This window comes from Theropithecus gelada, chromosome 20 (genome assembly GCF_003255815.1).
Source record: "Theropithecus gelada isolate Dixy chromosome 20, Tgel_1.0, whole genome shotgun sequence".
Taxonomy (NCBI): Eukaryota; Metazoa; Chordata; class Mammalia; order Primates; family Cercopithecidae; genus Theropithecus; species Theropithecus gelada.
In genome coordinates this window covers 32,885,487-32,900,293 of record NC_037688.1, presented here as the reverse complement: position 1 = coordinate 32,900,293, position 14,807 = coordinate 32,885,487, and the positions used below count along the sequence as shown (strand labels likewise).

At 47.7% G+C, this 14,807-nt stretch overlaps 1 protein-coding gene and 1 non-coding gene across 2 annotated transcripts in view; both read left to right on the top strand.

The window, feature by feature from the left end:
* CFDP1 (craniofacial development protein 1) overlaps nucleotides 1–6,653 on the top strand; it is a 151,475-nt gene extending 144,822 nt beyond the window's left edge. Inside the window, exon 7 of the mRNA XM_025369915.1 lies at nucleotides 6,320–6,653. Within this exon, the coding sequence (XP_025225700.1) occupies nucleotides 6,320–6,410 (91 nt within the window). The 3' untranslated portion in view covers nucleotides 6,411–6,653. The remainder of the gene's footprint in view (nucleotides 1–6,319) is intronic.
* A 7,515-nt stretch (nucleotides 6,654–14,168) lies between these two features.
* LOC112614846 lies at nucleotides 14,169–14,280 on the top strand. Its single transcript, XR_003117157.1, has one exon. It is a non-coding gene; the product is annotated as a U6 spliceosomal RNA (small nuclear RNA).
* The last annotated feature ends 527 nt before the right edge of the window (nucleotides 14,281–14,807 follow it).

Below are 14,807 nucleotides of genomic sequence, written 5' to 3'. Positions count from 1 at the left end.
GAGATCCGGCCACTGCACTCCAGCCTGGGCGACAGAGCGAGACTCCGTCTCAAAAAAAAAAAAAAAAAGAAAAGAAAAACTTGGGCTTCATCCTTGATTTCCTGTCTTTCCACCAACATCCCACAATTTCAGTTGATGGTTTCATCACAAAATACTTCAGCTCATTTATATTTGTGCAGCCCCACTACCGCCACCCCAGTACAGGCCGCAGACATCTCCTCCGCTCCCTGCTTCTACCTCTGTACCCTTTCATCCATTCTCCACCCAGCAGCAGAAGCAGTCATTTAAAAATACCATTTGTCATCTCTTCCCTGCGGAATGCCCCCCGGTAGCCCTTCAAATCAGTGTTAGCCAGGCCCTCTCCCAGCTGTCCCCTGCCTACCTCTGTCCTCTTCTCCCCTAGCTCGCTGCAGGCCAGCCTCACTGTCTCTATGTAGTGCTCCTCCCCCGGGAGGCTCTGGTTTGTCATCCAGGGCTCTACACGGGTGGCATTCTAGAGTAACCCCAACCCAAGGAACCCTCAGTCACATTACCCTGTTTGGTTTTCTCCGTGACATTTACTATCATCTGATGCATGTTGTCATGTTTTGTTCATCTATGGTAAGCCCCTGAGGGCAACATCTTGTTCCCTATTCTGTTACCAGCCCAGAGCAGGTGCTGCACCATGGCAGTGTTTAAACACCCATCCCACTAGCTAGCAAATAGTCATGGCTTTTGTTTGGCAGTCTAGTAGGATTAGAATTAACCGCCCAGAAAAGAAGAGCATAATACATCAGAATGATGTTTCCATCCAGGCGTCATTTCAGTTAGCAGAGATGGTTGAAGTCCCTGTACTGGAGACAGTCATCTGTCTGACAAAGAACTGCTGCTTTTCCTCTGAGCTCCAGACTCCCAGGGCCCAGTACAGCATTCCAGGATCAGAGTCAGCCCTGCAGTCCTGTAACCCATTACACAGGTATCTTGGTTGTGATCAGCAGCAGCAGCTTGGCATCTAGCAGTGCTGAGGCAGGGGCCGACTGACTTAGGGGGAGGAATCCATGCACAGAGAAGAGAAATACTGGCTAATGCCAGCTGCTGCTGTCTGACCAATCCATTGAAGTTACGATTGGAGACCAGGTGTTTTTGTGAGTTGGAGAGGCATGAAGGAGGGACTGGAGAAAATAATTTTCTTTCTCCAAAAAAACCTATTTTCATGACCCCTCAGAGTTACTCTTTCAGAACCAGCACAACCTGGAGGTGATAGGGGAAGAAGGCAGTGGAGAAGAAACTTAATTAGAATCACCGCCCTTCCAGTCTAACCCTTGAGATGTTTGCAAGTTAAATCCTCCGGAAGCGGGGAGATGTACTGTTGGGCAAACTGCTTCTTTCAATTGCATTTCTCAGGATAGCAAAGTCTGTATCTCTGTACATCATTCCCAGAGCTTTATTCTAGCCTCGGAGTGCTTCCATAGCCCATTGCTTTGTAGTGTTGGAAAATGCGTTTACCCACTTTTTGTCCTGTGTCTGTGCTGCGTTGAATGCTCACTTGGGGAACAGAATGCTAGCTTTGGGCAGCGTGATGGTAATGCAGCCTTAGTGTGTCCTTAGTGACTGCCTCGGGTTTCCCTCCGCTTCGCTGTGCTCTCCCTTTTCCTGACCAGCAGTGCAGGAAGCATCTCAGGGACTTCAGCCAGGGTGACCATGTCTGATCAGCACTCTCTTGGACCTTACCACCCTCAGAGGCCCTCTGTCCTCCTGCAGTGTGGGTGCCCAGATACAGGTTGAATATCCCTTATCTGAAATGCTTAGGACTGGAAGTGTTTTGGATTTCATACCTTTTTCAGTTTTGTAATATTTGCTTTTACATCATCAGCAGTCTTGGGGATGGGACCCAAGTCTAAACACAGAATTCATTTGTTTTATATATACTTTATACACAAAGCCTGGAGGTAATTTTATGCAGTATTTTAAATAATTGTGTGCTTGAAACAAAGCTTGTGTACATTGAACCATCAGAAAGCAAAGGCGTCAGGTGTAGAATTTTCCACTTGTGTCTTGTTAGTGCTTTAAAGGTTTCTGATTTTGGAGGAATTCAGATTTTGGATTTTTGGATTTGGGATGCTCACCTTGTACTGACATGTTCGCTAGTAGCATTTTCTACCCTTCTCTTGTCCTCTTCCATTTCTCCCTCCCTCTTCATTGGCCTAGATCTCAGGGAAATTGGTGGCAGATAAATAATTTGGGTTGGAAGATTCAAAAGATGTCAGAGCCTGTTGTGCCTAACCTGGTTCTAAAAGGAAAAACTAGAAAATCCCTTAGGTTCTTAGCATATTTTATTAAAGAAAGTGAAGAGCCTCTTAATTGGGCCACAGAAGGCAATGGGAGCAGAAAGGGATGATGCACCCCCCACCACTGGGTTTCCCTGTGGACTGGGCTGAGTCATGCTGGGCCCCCAAAAGGGCTGCTCACAGGCCAGAAAAGCACCTGGACACATCAAGAGCAAGAGCCATGATTCCCATTGCACTTGTCCTCAGGTGGGTCTGTTCTGGGGCCACGACCCACTTAAAGTGCATGAAAACGTCCTGAGTCTCAGTGGCCACCTTTGAGGAGGTGGCCTTCCTAATGAGTCCTTCCTCTTTTGGGGACATTTAGTCTCTCGGTCTCTGTTCCAGTTGCCCTGGGTTTTGAGGGTCTGTAGAGGTAAAGTCAAGTCAGAAGAAATGTGAAGCAAGACCGGGCAGAATGACTCACGCCTGTAGTCCCAGCACTTCGGGAGGCTGAGGCGGGCAGATCACTTGAGGCCAGGAGTTCAAGACCAGCCTGACCAACATGGCAAAACCCCATCTCTACTAAAAATGCCAAAAAAAAAAAAAAAAAGGCCGGGTGCGGTGGCTCAAGCCTGTAATCCCAGCACTTTGGGAGGCCGAGACGGGCGGATCACGAGGTCAGGAGATCGAGACCATCCTGGCTAACACGGTGAAACCCCGTCTCTACTTAAAAAAATACAAAAAACTAGCCGGGCGAGGTGGCAGGCGCCTGTAGTCCCAGCTACTCGGGAGGCTGAGGCAGGAGAATGGCGTAAACCCGGGAGGCGGAGCTTGCAGTGAGCCGAGATCCGGCCACTGCACTCCAGCCTGGGCGACAGAGCAAGACTCTGTCTCAAAAAAAAAAAAAAAAAAAAAAAAGAAGAAGAAGAAGAAGAAGAAACGGGAAGCAAGAACCCCAAGCCCGTGACAAATCCCATGTCTGTTTTTTTGTTTTATTGTATACAAAGCACTTCTCACAGTTTCATTGTATTGCCAGAGGGTTATTGTAATTGTTATTCCTGTTTTACAGAGAAGGAAAAAAAAGGCACAGAAAAATAAGTATCTTGCCCAAAGTCACACAAAAACTAAATGTCAGAGCTACTGTCATCCTTAGCACCTTTTCTGTCTCTTGGCAATGGGAGAGTATATCGAGAGTTTTGTTCATGGTCAGCTCTTGGCAGTAAACCAAGGCCGTCACAGGCATCCTGTTAGCAGCTGCAGATAGCTGTGAATCGGGGAATAGTTGCCAGACCTGCCTTGATGGCCTTTGTCTGGGTTGCCCTTGAGAATTCAGTTGCATCCTGCACATGTGCCCCTCGTTGCTGCCTGAGGCCTCCCTAAACCTGAACTCTGACTGCACCTGCCTGTTTAGCACCCAACCTGGGCTTCACTCTTGATAGTCTCAAGGTTAGCTGGACCCAACACAGCTTCTGGGAACGTGCAGGACCTTTATTCATACCCAGTTAGCATCCTTATTTAAGTGTCACTTCTTATTTACAGGAAAGTCAGGGCTGGGCCTGATGGCTCTCACCTGTAATCCTAGCACTTGGGAGGCCAAGGTGGGAGGATCGCTTGAGCCCAGGAGTTCGAGACCAGCATGGGCAACATGGAGAGAACCCTATCTCTACAAAAGATTTAAAATTAGCCAGGTGATATGTGCCTGTGGTCCCAGCTACCTGAGAGGCCGAAGCAGGAGGATTGTTTGAGCCTGAGAGGTCAAGGCTGCAGTGAACTGTGTTTGCACCACTGCATTCCAGCCTGAGCAACAAATCAAGACCCTGTCTCAAAAAAATAAAGTCAGGAAGAAAGACCCCAAATGCTTAAAGCCACATACTTACTCCTTTCCTCCACCTGATCTCCCAGACAGGTAGCACTAGAAGATGGCTCTTGAAACATAACCTAAATTCCTCTTACACCCCCGGGCCAACAACAGCACAGCAAGATCTCATGCTGAGGCTCACCTCTCTTTTTTCTGCTGGCACTTCCAAGGGACAGTTAAAGTTCAGTGCTGTCAAAATCCTGGTCCCCATGGTAGTGAGCCTCCCTGGGTCTGGTGGGGCTGGGGTGGAAAGATGACCAGTTGTAGTGAACCTCAAAATGGCCTCTCAGGCCATTTTGGTTAGCAGCCCCCACTTGAGAATCACAGGTCTCTTAGTGGGAGGTGGGAAGTGAGTTTGTTGTTAGATGTCTACACTTCCCTACCTGTCTCCCCTTTTTCTCTTTTTATCTAAAGGGGTCCACACTGTCTGCAGCTTCCCTGACTGCCAGGGACTCTGAAGTTCGAATTCAACCAGGCAGCCTGTATTTTTATTTGTTGAATCTGACAACCCTGACCCCAGGGGCTTTTATCAAACCTAAGAGCAGGCCCTGTCATTGTGTTTCCAGCCATTCTGGCCTCATGGACGGTTTTGACACAGCAGCTTAATATCTGAGCCAGACCAGGTATTTTGGTTACTCACTGCTGAAACCATAAGTCCAGACTTGGGCCATCTACTATCGTCAGGAGCCTGTTGGAAGCTGGCTTCCTAAAACCATGGTGACAACATTACCTGCCATTTTATTGAGCATCTTTTCTGTGCCCAGTGTGATGTAGACACCATTTTATTTAATCCACACAACAGTCCTTCAGAATGGAGTCGACTAGCCATTATTTGTTATCATTATTACAAATTAGGAAACAGAACTAGCAACGTTAAGTGACTTGCCCAGAGTCACACAGACAGCAAATGACAGGACTCAAACCTCCAGCCCTCTGGCCTCAGAGCCTGTACATTTCTGGCCAGCCCTCCAGAAGGGTCAGAGTAGTCAGGCCTAGCTGGAAATGAGGTAGGATGATGGATGGTACTTCCCAGGATGCCGCTGGGAGGGAAAGCAAGGCCCTGGACTCAGCAGGGGAACACAGGTTCCTGAACCCAGTAGCATTCTCACTATAAATGTAATGACTTTGTAATGACAGATGCACATTTTCCACAGTGCAACAAAAGAAAAATTAGTGCAGAGATTCAATTATGTCTCCCATTTTCGATGGCAATTTTTGCTCTCTCGATAGATTAATTAGCGGCAGAGATCTCCTCCCCCCAGGCAAATCGCAGCACACTTTATGGCGAGGAGGTGCATTAAGATGCAGCTGTGTCTCATTAAGCAGCCAGCCTTGCTCCCAGCAAGCACGCCTGTGCTTCAGCCCTTGCTGCTTTCCCGTCCTGCCTGGAGGACAGAGGGAAAGTTTGCTGAACCCAACCAGATTCGGGAGCAGAGTGTCCACCTTTCAAGGGGATCCTGTATGTGGACTACAGGCCACAGAGGCCCTTAACCTCATTCTCTTAGAGGAATTTAGGGAAAGAGTTCTCCTGTCATCTTAGCAGAAGCAACCTAGACCCAAACAGGGTGGAGGGGATACCACGGAGAGGAGAAAAGGGTGAGGGGGGAAGAAAAGAGCTCAGAGCAGTTAAATCGCTTCTGAAGTGTGCAGTTGATGAACCTCAGCTCACTTCATCTTCACAGCAGCCCTGTGAGGTCATTTTTACTGTCTTCTTTCCTTCATTACCACATGCCCCCTTTTCACGTTTTGATGTATGTACGCAGGAGGCATAGCTTTCTCTTACCCACCAATTCAACACACCACTAAAGCCAAGAAATACAGCATCACCATGCTGCTGTATAGAAAAGTGAGGCTCAAAGATGTTCATTCTTTTGCCCAGCTAATAAGTGAGCTAGAGCTAGGACTTGAACCCATGCTTGTGTAAACCCGTATTCTTTCTTCTTACCTTAAAGTCCTGTTAGAAAATTGCAGCATCTTCCTGCCACCCAGCCTCTGATATACTTTCCCTTTGATAAGCTGTTGCCTTCCTTTTATTTTCACCATCCTTGTTTAGACCAAATGTGAGTGGTTTGGATTGTACTGGAAGAGTCATGGGGGTGGTCATTCTCGGCACCATTTACTGTAACTTAGTTTATCCCTGGGGCACGGGACCATGCAGGGAAGGAGTTTCTCCTACTGGATTCTACTGACAAACACTGTTTTCATCTTCTTCTAGGTACATTGAACGGAAAGCCTTCCTCGACCGAGTGGATCACAGGCAGTTTGAAATTGAGCGAGATCTCAGGCTGAGCAAAATGAAACCTTGATGTTACGGGCAAAATCAAGAGCAACTTAATCCTGTTTACAATGTGAGCTTTTTGTGCGTCTGTGAAATGTTTTCCAGTGTTTCTCATCATCTGTTTCCCAGCAAGGTCTTTTTTTTTTTCTACATTGAAGTTCTGTCTATGTATCTTAATCACAAATGGTTTCATTCACTTTACTTTTAAAAATTTGTCCTTAAATGAATAAATAAAATAAAAGTTGGTCCTGTGAGAGGATGATGAAGATGACGACCTCACTCACCTTCCTTTTATTCTGCTGCAAAGTCCCACCCAGTTCAAGACAGCACATTCTAGGTCTGTCCAGGTTGGCAGAGGTCTTGCCAGGCATGGTGAAGAGAGCTGACCAACCCGGGTGTGAATTTTCTGGGACCAAGAGGCTCTTTCTGCAGCCAGCCTTGTCCCAAAGAGCTAGAGGAGGTGGCTCACTAGAGTGACTGGAATGCCAGGCCCCTTTGCAGCTTGTTCTCATTTCCACTCGGGCTTCTCTCCTGATCTGTCTCTCTCCTGAATGGATTCCTACTGATGGCATGTAAGGCTGAAAAGAAGGATATAGTATTGCTGAATTAGCTGTTTTTTCCCTTCAGCCTTTTTCGTCTTCCCAAAGAAAAGTTAAATTCAGATATGCTCCCACTTCAATAGTTCATTAGTTTTTAGTTTGTCAGAGAATATTCTGAAGGATTTTCTTTTTTATACTCATAAGAAAATGTAAATTCCAGACTTCCTGCTTAGAGTCAGACATTCTTTGCAGAACAGCAGGGAGGAGAGTAACAAATCTTCAGTGAAGAGGGAAAGGGGGATAGAGAGCATTCATATTAATAAAGCAGGAAACCCCACAACCTGCTCCTGGTGTGTGTGCCTGCATGTGCACATGTGTTACTCAAGTAACATGACAGGTTTGGGTGATGACAGGATCCCTAAGACTGCATTCCATTTCTTGCTGGACCAGCTCTGTGGCCCTGACCACAGGTCATTTTTCTGTGCCTCCATTTTCTGGTCTGCAAATGGCATGAATAACACCAGTACCTCCAACGGGTGGCGTAAGCTAACAACACACCCGGCGGGTATGAGTGCTAGTTTATGGCAGGTCTCCCAATCTAGGCCTCTAATGTGGTGAGAATTCATAGCAGCAAAGACCCGACTGTCAACACTAGATGGTTATGGGCTATGGATCTTATTACTCAGAAAGGTAGTTCACAAGTTAAATTTGAACACAGTGTCTATTCACATCCCCTCTGATAAATAATTCTAAGTGATTATAGAGCATTTCAGGCCAGCATCACAACAGGCGGCCTGCGAGGTCTTAAGTTATGGTCCCAAATGGGACATAAGAATAACAGAGGAAGGTGGGCGAGGTGGCTCATACCTGTAATCCCAGCACTTTGGGAGGCTGAGGCAGGTGGATTGCTTGAGCTCAGGAGTTCAAGATCAGCCTGGGCAACAAGATGAAACCCCGTCTCCACCAAAAATACAAAAAGAAATTAGCCAGGCATGGTGGTGCGTGCCTGTAGTCCCAGCTACTCAGGCAACTAAGGTGGGAGGATCACTTAAGCCCTGGAAGTTGAGGCTGCAGTTAGCCAAGATCATGCCATTTCACTCCGACCTGGGCAAAGGGAGTGAGACCCTGTCTCAAAAACAAAAAAAGAATAACCTAAGAGCTGCCAGTATTTTGATGAGAGGACATCCAGACCTTCAGGAGGTAGCAGCCAAGATTTGATGTGAACGTCCTCCCACATGGTACTCTCTGGCTTATCATCCGTCATTCACCACCATTTGGCAACTGTTTCCCTAACTTTTCTCCAGAGTTCTGAGTCCCTCTTCCATTGCGTTTCACAAAGTTCTTCATCTCAGCAGCCAGTATCTCAGCAACACGTGAGCTGGCGCTCTCCCTGTTTGAAAAATGATCTGGAATCCAATAGAATGAATGGTGCTGAGTTCGTGGTAAGTTAGGGTTTTTCTTTTTAGCCAGTGTTAACACCTGTGAAGCCTAAGGGATTAAGACAAAAGCTGCAAAGCCTGCTGGGTTCTTCTTACAGGTGGGTTTGCTATTCCTGTTTTGCTCCAGGCCATGAAGAGGAAAGTCAGGTGTGTCAGTGAAAGTCATAGCTGTGTGCTTGGGCCCTGCCTGTCTTGTTCAGGATCCAGCCCCCACACAGGTTTCTCCATCTGTACCTGTGTTCAGTTAATGTCACAATTCTGGAGAAATGTTGGTTCCTTTCTGCTGTCTCTTGACTGGTGCCCCTTTTCCCAGCAGGGTTGCTGCCCACATCTGACTTCCACACAATCAGCCATTACCTTTCCATGAGTCTTTTAGAAAGCCCCTCTAGTCTAGTCTTTTTTGACAGATTCTGGCTGCCTGTCAGGGAATACATGGCTATTTGCATCAATCCTGTTACAGGTGCCCTGTTTCCCAATTTGTAGATCCCTACTTCGGAGTCTCACACTTTGCCACTTTAAACTGTGCTGTTTGCCTTGACTTCAGCTGCCACTCTCTTGATCTACATGGAACCTCTTTAAAAGCTTCCTGTACTGACCTCACTTCATCTCACTAATGAACTGCTTCCTCTGGCTGATACATATGCCTCTGTGTGTATGTATTATGTACACGTGTGTCATCTTACAATGAGAGTTCATATCAGACTTTCATTTATGTCTCAGTGCCCATAGCTGGGTCAGTGAACTACCTCTACCTGTATGAAAGGCTGGAAAAGTGAGTGTCATGGAAAACAGGCAAAGATGGGGGTAATTAGGAGTATGTAGTAGGTCAGCCAACCAGTGTACCTGGCACACCCAAGTCTTTGTTATAAACCAACGGGCTTTTCTCTATTTGTTCTTTAAAATTGTCCCAGGCTGGGCACAGTGGGTCACGCCTATAATCCCAGCACTTTGGGAGACCAGGGCCGGAGAATCACGTGAGCCCAGGAGTTTGAGACTAGCCTGGGCAACATAGTGAGACCCCATCTCTAAAAAAAATAAATTTTTAAAAATTAGCCAGTTGCACTGGCACATTTCTGTAGTCTCAGCTACTCGGGAGGCTGCGGTGGGATGATCAGTTGAGCCCAGGAGGTTGAGAGGTTGCAATGAGCCATGATCACACCACTGCACTTCAGCTGGAGCAACAAAGAAGACTCCGTCTAAAACAAGCAAACAAAAAATGGTCACAGAGAGGCAGATAGGTAACTAGGTAGGTAGATACGTAGGTAATAAGATTAGACTAGATAGGTTAGATTAGATTAGGTGGTCCCAGAGTGAGACCCCATCTCAATAAATAAAATTGTCCCCAGAGGAGTGGGTGGGGTTTATTGAAGCTGAGAGAGGAGTATATTAGATTTATTATACTATTCTCTCTACTTCTATATAGATTGAATTTTTCATAATGTTTTTTAAATTGTCACAGGGAGGCCAGGCACAGTGGCTCACACCTGCAATCCCAATACTTTGGAAGGCCAAGGTGGGTGGTTCACCTGAGGTCAGGAGTTCAAGACCAGCCTGACCAACATGGTGAAACCCCATCTCTACTAAAAATACAAAAATTAGCCAGATGTGGTTTACACGCCTGTAATCCCAGCAACTCAGGAGGCTGAGGCAGGAAAATCACTTGAACCCGAGAGGTGGAGGCTGCAGTGAGCCAAGATTGCACCACTGCACTCCAGCCTGGGTGACAAAGTGAGACTCCATCTGGAAAAAAAAAAAAGATTGTTAGAGGCTCTAAGGAAGGACTTTGATGTGCTCAGGCTGTTCTAGGAGAGTGTGGGCAGCCTCCCAGGGCTCACCTCCCCACCCTGCAAGTCTCACAATGGCCATGAGTGTGGTAGAGGGGACCCTGGTCCAGGAAGGAGGTCCTCTCTGGCTCCTAAGATCCTGTGCCTGTTTTTCTTTTTTCTTTTCTTTTCTTTTTTTTTTTTTTTTTAGACCGGGTCTTGCTCTGTTGCCCAATTAGTGCAGTGGCATGATCATGGTTCACTGTAGCCTCGACCTCTTGGGCTCGGGAGATCCTTTCACCTCAGCTTCCCAAGCAGCTGAGACCACAGGTATACGCCACTGCACCCAGCTAACTTTTTAATTTTTTGTATAGATGGGGGCTCACTGTGTTGCCCAGGCTGGTCTTAACTATGCCTGTTTTAACAACTTGGAAACCAAGCTTTGCAGATTCTATGTCACCTCATCTTCCCCGACTCTGAAGGACTTCCTTTGGCCCCTTCTTTTTACTCTTTACTGGTGTGGATCAAGTTCAAGGGACAGGGGAACTGGCCAGCAAGACAGGGTCCTTGGGCATTGGCAGTGGGTATCTGCAAATGGGTGGCTGTTTCTTGTACGTGTAAGCCAGGCCCCAGGAGGCAGGAGTCTTCTCAAGCCCTGCCTGACCATCCCCAAGGGCTGGGTGCTGTGGCTGCAGAATGGAGCAGGCCTTTGGCACCAGCCAGTGAGCCAGGCAGAGGACCAAGCAGGTGGGTGTCCATGGGGGTGCCAAGATGGGGATGGGCCACTCTTGGGTATTCCTGTTGGTCATCTGTGCTGCCTGAGCCCATGTGTGCCCTCAGTGGGACCTACCTTCTCTGCCAGCATTGCTACCTGTCCCACTGTCTTCCTACCTCATGCTCAAAGGACTGAGCCTCCTCAGCAAATGCCTAGCCTTTCTCAGTGGACTCACTGAGACCAGGCTGATGGGTGGGACTGATTAAAGTGTGTTTGCCTTCAATCAAGAATCACCTTTTCAGCCAGGCACGGTGGCTCACACCTGTAATCCCAGTACTTTAAGAGGCTGAGGCAGGCAGATCGCTTGAGGCCAGGAGTTTGAGACCAGCCTGGGCGCTATATACTTGTAGATATAGCGAGACCCTATCTCTACAAAAAAATTGAAAATTAGCTGCACATAGTGGTGCGTGGCTGTGATCCCAGCTACCTGGGAGACTGAGGTGGGAGGATCACTTGAGCCCGGGGGTTCAAGGCTATAGTAAGCTGTGATTGTGCCCTTGCACTCCAGCCTGGGCGACAGAGCAAGACCCCGTCTCAAAAAAAAAAAAAAAAAATCACCTTTTTTTAATTACAAGTCTGATTTGAACCATGACAGACACTATCCTGCCCAAAGTGACTAATATTTTATCTAGCTCTCACATCCACATTTAGTGAAAACTCATCTAACTCCCAAAGGAAGTGATGTCCCTTTATCCAGGAGTTGGAAATTGTCAAGGAAACTGTTTGCAGGAAGTGGGAAGTGGAAAGAGTGAGTCAGTGCTAAGAGGTGTTTGGCAGCCTTCTGCAGGGCACAGTGCTTGTCCCCTGCTGTGGTGTGAATGGCTGACAACGACAGTCCAAGGATACCTTAGCTGGTCCTGCGGAGTCCAGAGACTCCCCTGGAGTTGACTCTCCTGGCCTTGCTCTTATCCTCTTCAAGTCCCAAATGGGTGTGTTAGATTTCCAGGGCATCTGGTACCTTCTCATTACTGAAAAAAGCTGTCCTAAAACAGGATAATGTCAAAAATAAAATAAGCCTCTTGATATGCTCTGCTCACCTATTTTCTGAGGAACGCAGTGCTCTAATTAGGAACTCTGCATAAGGTCTCTAGGGGCAAAAGGGGACACATTAAGAAGGAAATCCTGAGTGAGCTGTACACTGTCAGCGCCCATAAAAAGGTGCTGGACTAAGGCCTGACAGACACTTAGCTGGCACCTGACTTCAGAACTGGGCAGTGCAGGTTAGCTGAGTGGCTGGCACTGCGAAGGCCAGGAGACCTCCTGGGCAGGAGTGGAGTGATGGTGCTTCTGGCATCTGGGCAGGGACCAGGAAGGCCAGTGACAGGCTTTCCAGGTGCCATGCTGCCTCGTGGCAGGAGAACAGAGGCGGTGTGGTTGGTGTGGCGAGATGGGAGTGTGTGGTGTGGCGTAGTTAATGTTGTGTGGTGTGATGTGGTCTGCGGTCTGACACGGGGTGGTGGAAAGGGCCTAGAACAGGCTTTCAAGAGCAGTCTTCTGCTTTTTGGTATCAGTCCTTAGCCAGATCTGGAATTGCTCAGGCATATTGGGTAAGACTTACGACTTTTTTAATTACCAAAAAGCACAGGTGAACAAACAGGAATTGGGCTGAGAATGGTGGGCTCCTGGGAAGGATCAGAAGCTTTTAGCTTCATCAGCAAATGATCGGTTGGTCCTGCGTGCCAGGTGCTTCCTGGCACGCTATCTTGTTAAATCCTCTGCCCTTTCAGAGGAGGAAACTTTCCTGAGGTCATCCGGTAACACAGCCACAGGGCTGCACACACATGGCATGGCTGGGGGGCAGGATGTGGGAGGGAGCAAGATTAAACAGCCTCTCTTCACCCCCTGGATCCCAGCGCCATGTTGGGAAGGAAAGACCTGAGCGCAAGGAGACAGAAAAACCAAAGGTTGAGAAGGTTCTTGCAGATGAAGAGAATGGCACCTCCCTGCTGGTACCGAATTTTTGTGTCAAGAGTTCACTGAGATGAGCTCAGCTGAGGCACCCTGGCCTCAGCTCTGGTACTGCCCAGTCTAGGGTAGCTTCTGACCCACTCTCTGCAGAGGAGAGGGGGTGCTGCTGAGAAGTCCTTACCTAGGACTCCAGCCTTGCTTCAGACAGGCCTAGTGGCCAGGTGTCACCCACGTCTAAGCTCTGCTCCATGGTCACGTTTCTGTGCTGAGCGTTTCTGAGTGAAGGGTGTTGCCCTCTTCGCTTTGAGACACTACCTGGGGTTAGGGAGTGAAGAGAGGAGATGCCCAGATAACTGCAGCCACTTGGTGTGTGGGAGGTTCAGCAACTCAGGGACATTGAGTGCCACTCTCCTGCCCCGCCTTCTCTGGGCTAGAGATTCCCGTCTTGGCCTCTTCTGCTACTTCTTCTCTTGAAACAGAGTCTCGCTCTGTCACCCAGGTTGGAGTACAGTGGGGCGATCTCAGCTCACTGCAGCCTAAGCCTCCCTGGGCTTGAGCAATCCCGCCACCTCAGCCTCTTGAGTAGATGGGACTACAGGCATGCACCACCACGCCTGGCTAAGTTTTATATTTTTGGTAGAGATGGGGTTTCACCATGTTGCCCAGGGTGGTCTCCAACTCCTGAGCTCAAGCAATTGGTGTGAGCTACCACGCCCAGCCTGCTAAGTCTTTTTTACTATTGCTTTTGTTTATGCCCTCCTAGAGCAACTTAAGTCCAAAAATACTACCAGATGCAATCTTCGTGCACAGCAAGTTGACCTCAACAAGGAAACTGGGATGGAGCCAGCTTTCATTGTTTGTGGTCTCAGAAAGCTGATGCACAGCCTGAGTCTGTGCTCATATAAGGTACAAGGTGGCTGTGCTAGGGAGGAGGAGGGAGAGAAACTAACATAAGGAGAGTGCTGTGGGGTCAGACACATGACTTGACATCCTGCCTCTAACCCTCCTATCTCCAGGATCCAGCTAAATCCCTCCACCCCTGCGTCTCGGATTCCTCACCTTGGAAAGGTTGCTGAGGATGGTGAATAATCCTGCTCTGCCTAGCTCACAACACTTTATTAAGTGAAATACACCATCCACGTTACTGTAATTAAATTGTGCCTGTGAGTCCTCCTTCCCCAAAACAGCCAAACTTGCAGGAGTATAAATTAGTGCCACTTTACAGAGCACTTTGGCAATGTCTAATAAATCCGAAGTTGTACCTGACCCCGGATGCAGCAACTGTACTCCCGAGATACATCTTGGAGAAGCATCAGCACGTGCACAAAGAGACAGGAGTACAGGTTAAGTACCCCTCGTCTGGTGCTCACTTTGGCAGCATATATACTAAAAAAAAATGGAATGATACAGAGAACATTAGCATGGCCTCTGCACAAGGATGTGATATGGTTTGGCTGTGTCCCCAGTCAAATCTCATCTTGAATTGTACTCCCATAATTCTCATGTGTATGGGAGGGACCTGGTCGGAGATATTTGAATCATGGCGGCGGTTTCCCCCATTCTGTTTTCATGGTAGTGGATAAGTCTCACGAGATGTGTTGGATTTATCAGGGGTTTCTGCTTTTGCATCTTCCTCATTTTCTCTTGCCTCCACCATGTAAGAAGTGCCTTTCGCCTCCTGCCATGATTCTCAGGCCTCCCCAGCCATGTTAAGTCCAATTAAACTTCTTTTTCTTCCCAGTCTCAGGTATGTCTTTATCAGCAGCGTGCAAATGGACTAATACAGGATGACATGCAAATTCATGAAGCGTTCTATTTAAAAAAAGAAAAGAAAAAGTATCCCTTACTTGAAATGCTTGGGACAGGAAGTGTCTCAGATTTCAGATTTCTTTGGATTTTGGAATATTTGCATTAGACTGATCCAGCATCCCAAATCCAAAAATCTGAAATCCAACCTGCTCCAATTAGCATTTCCTATTAGCATCATGTTGGCACTCAAAA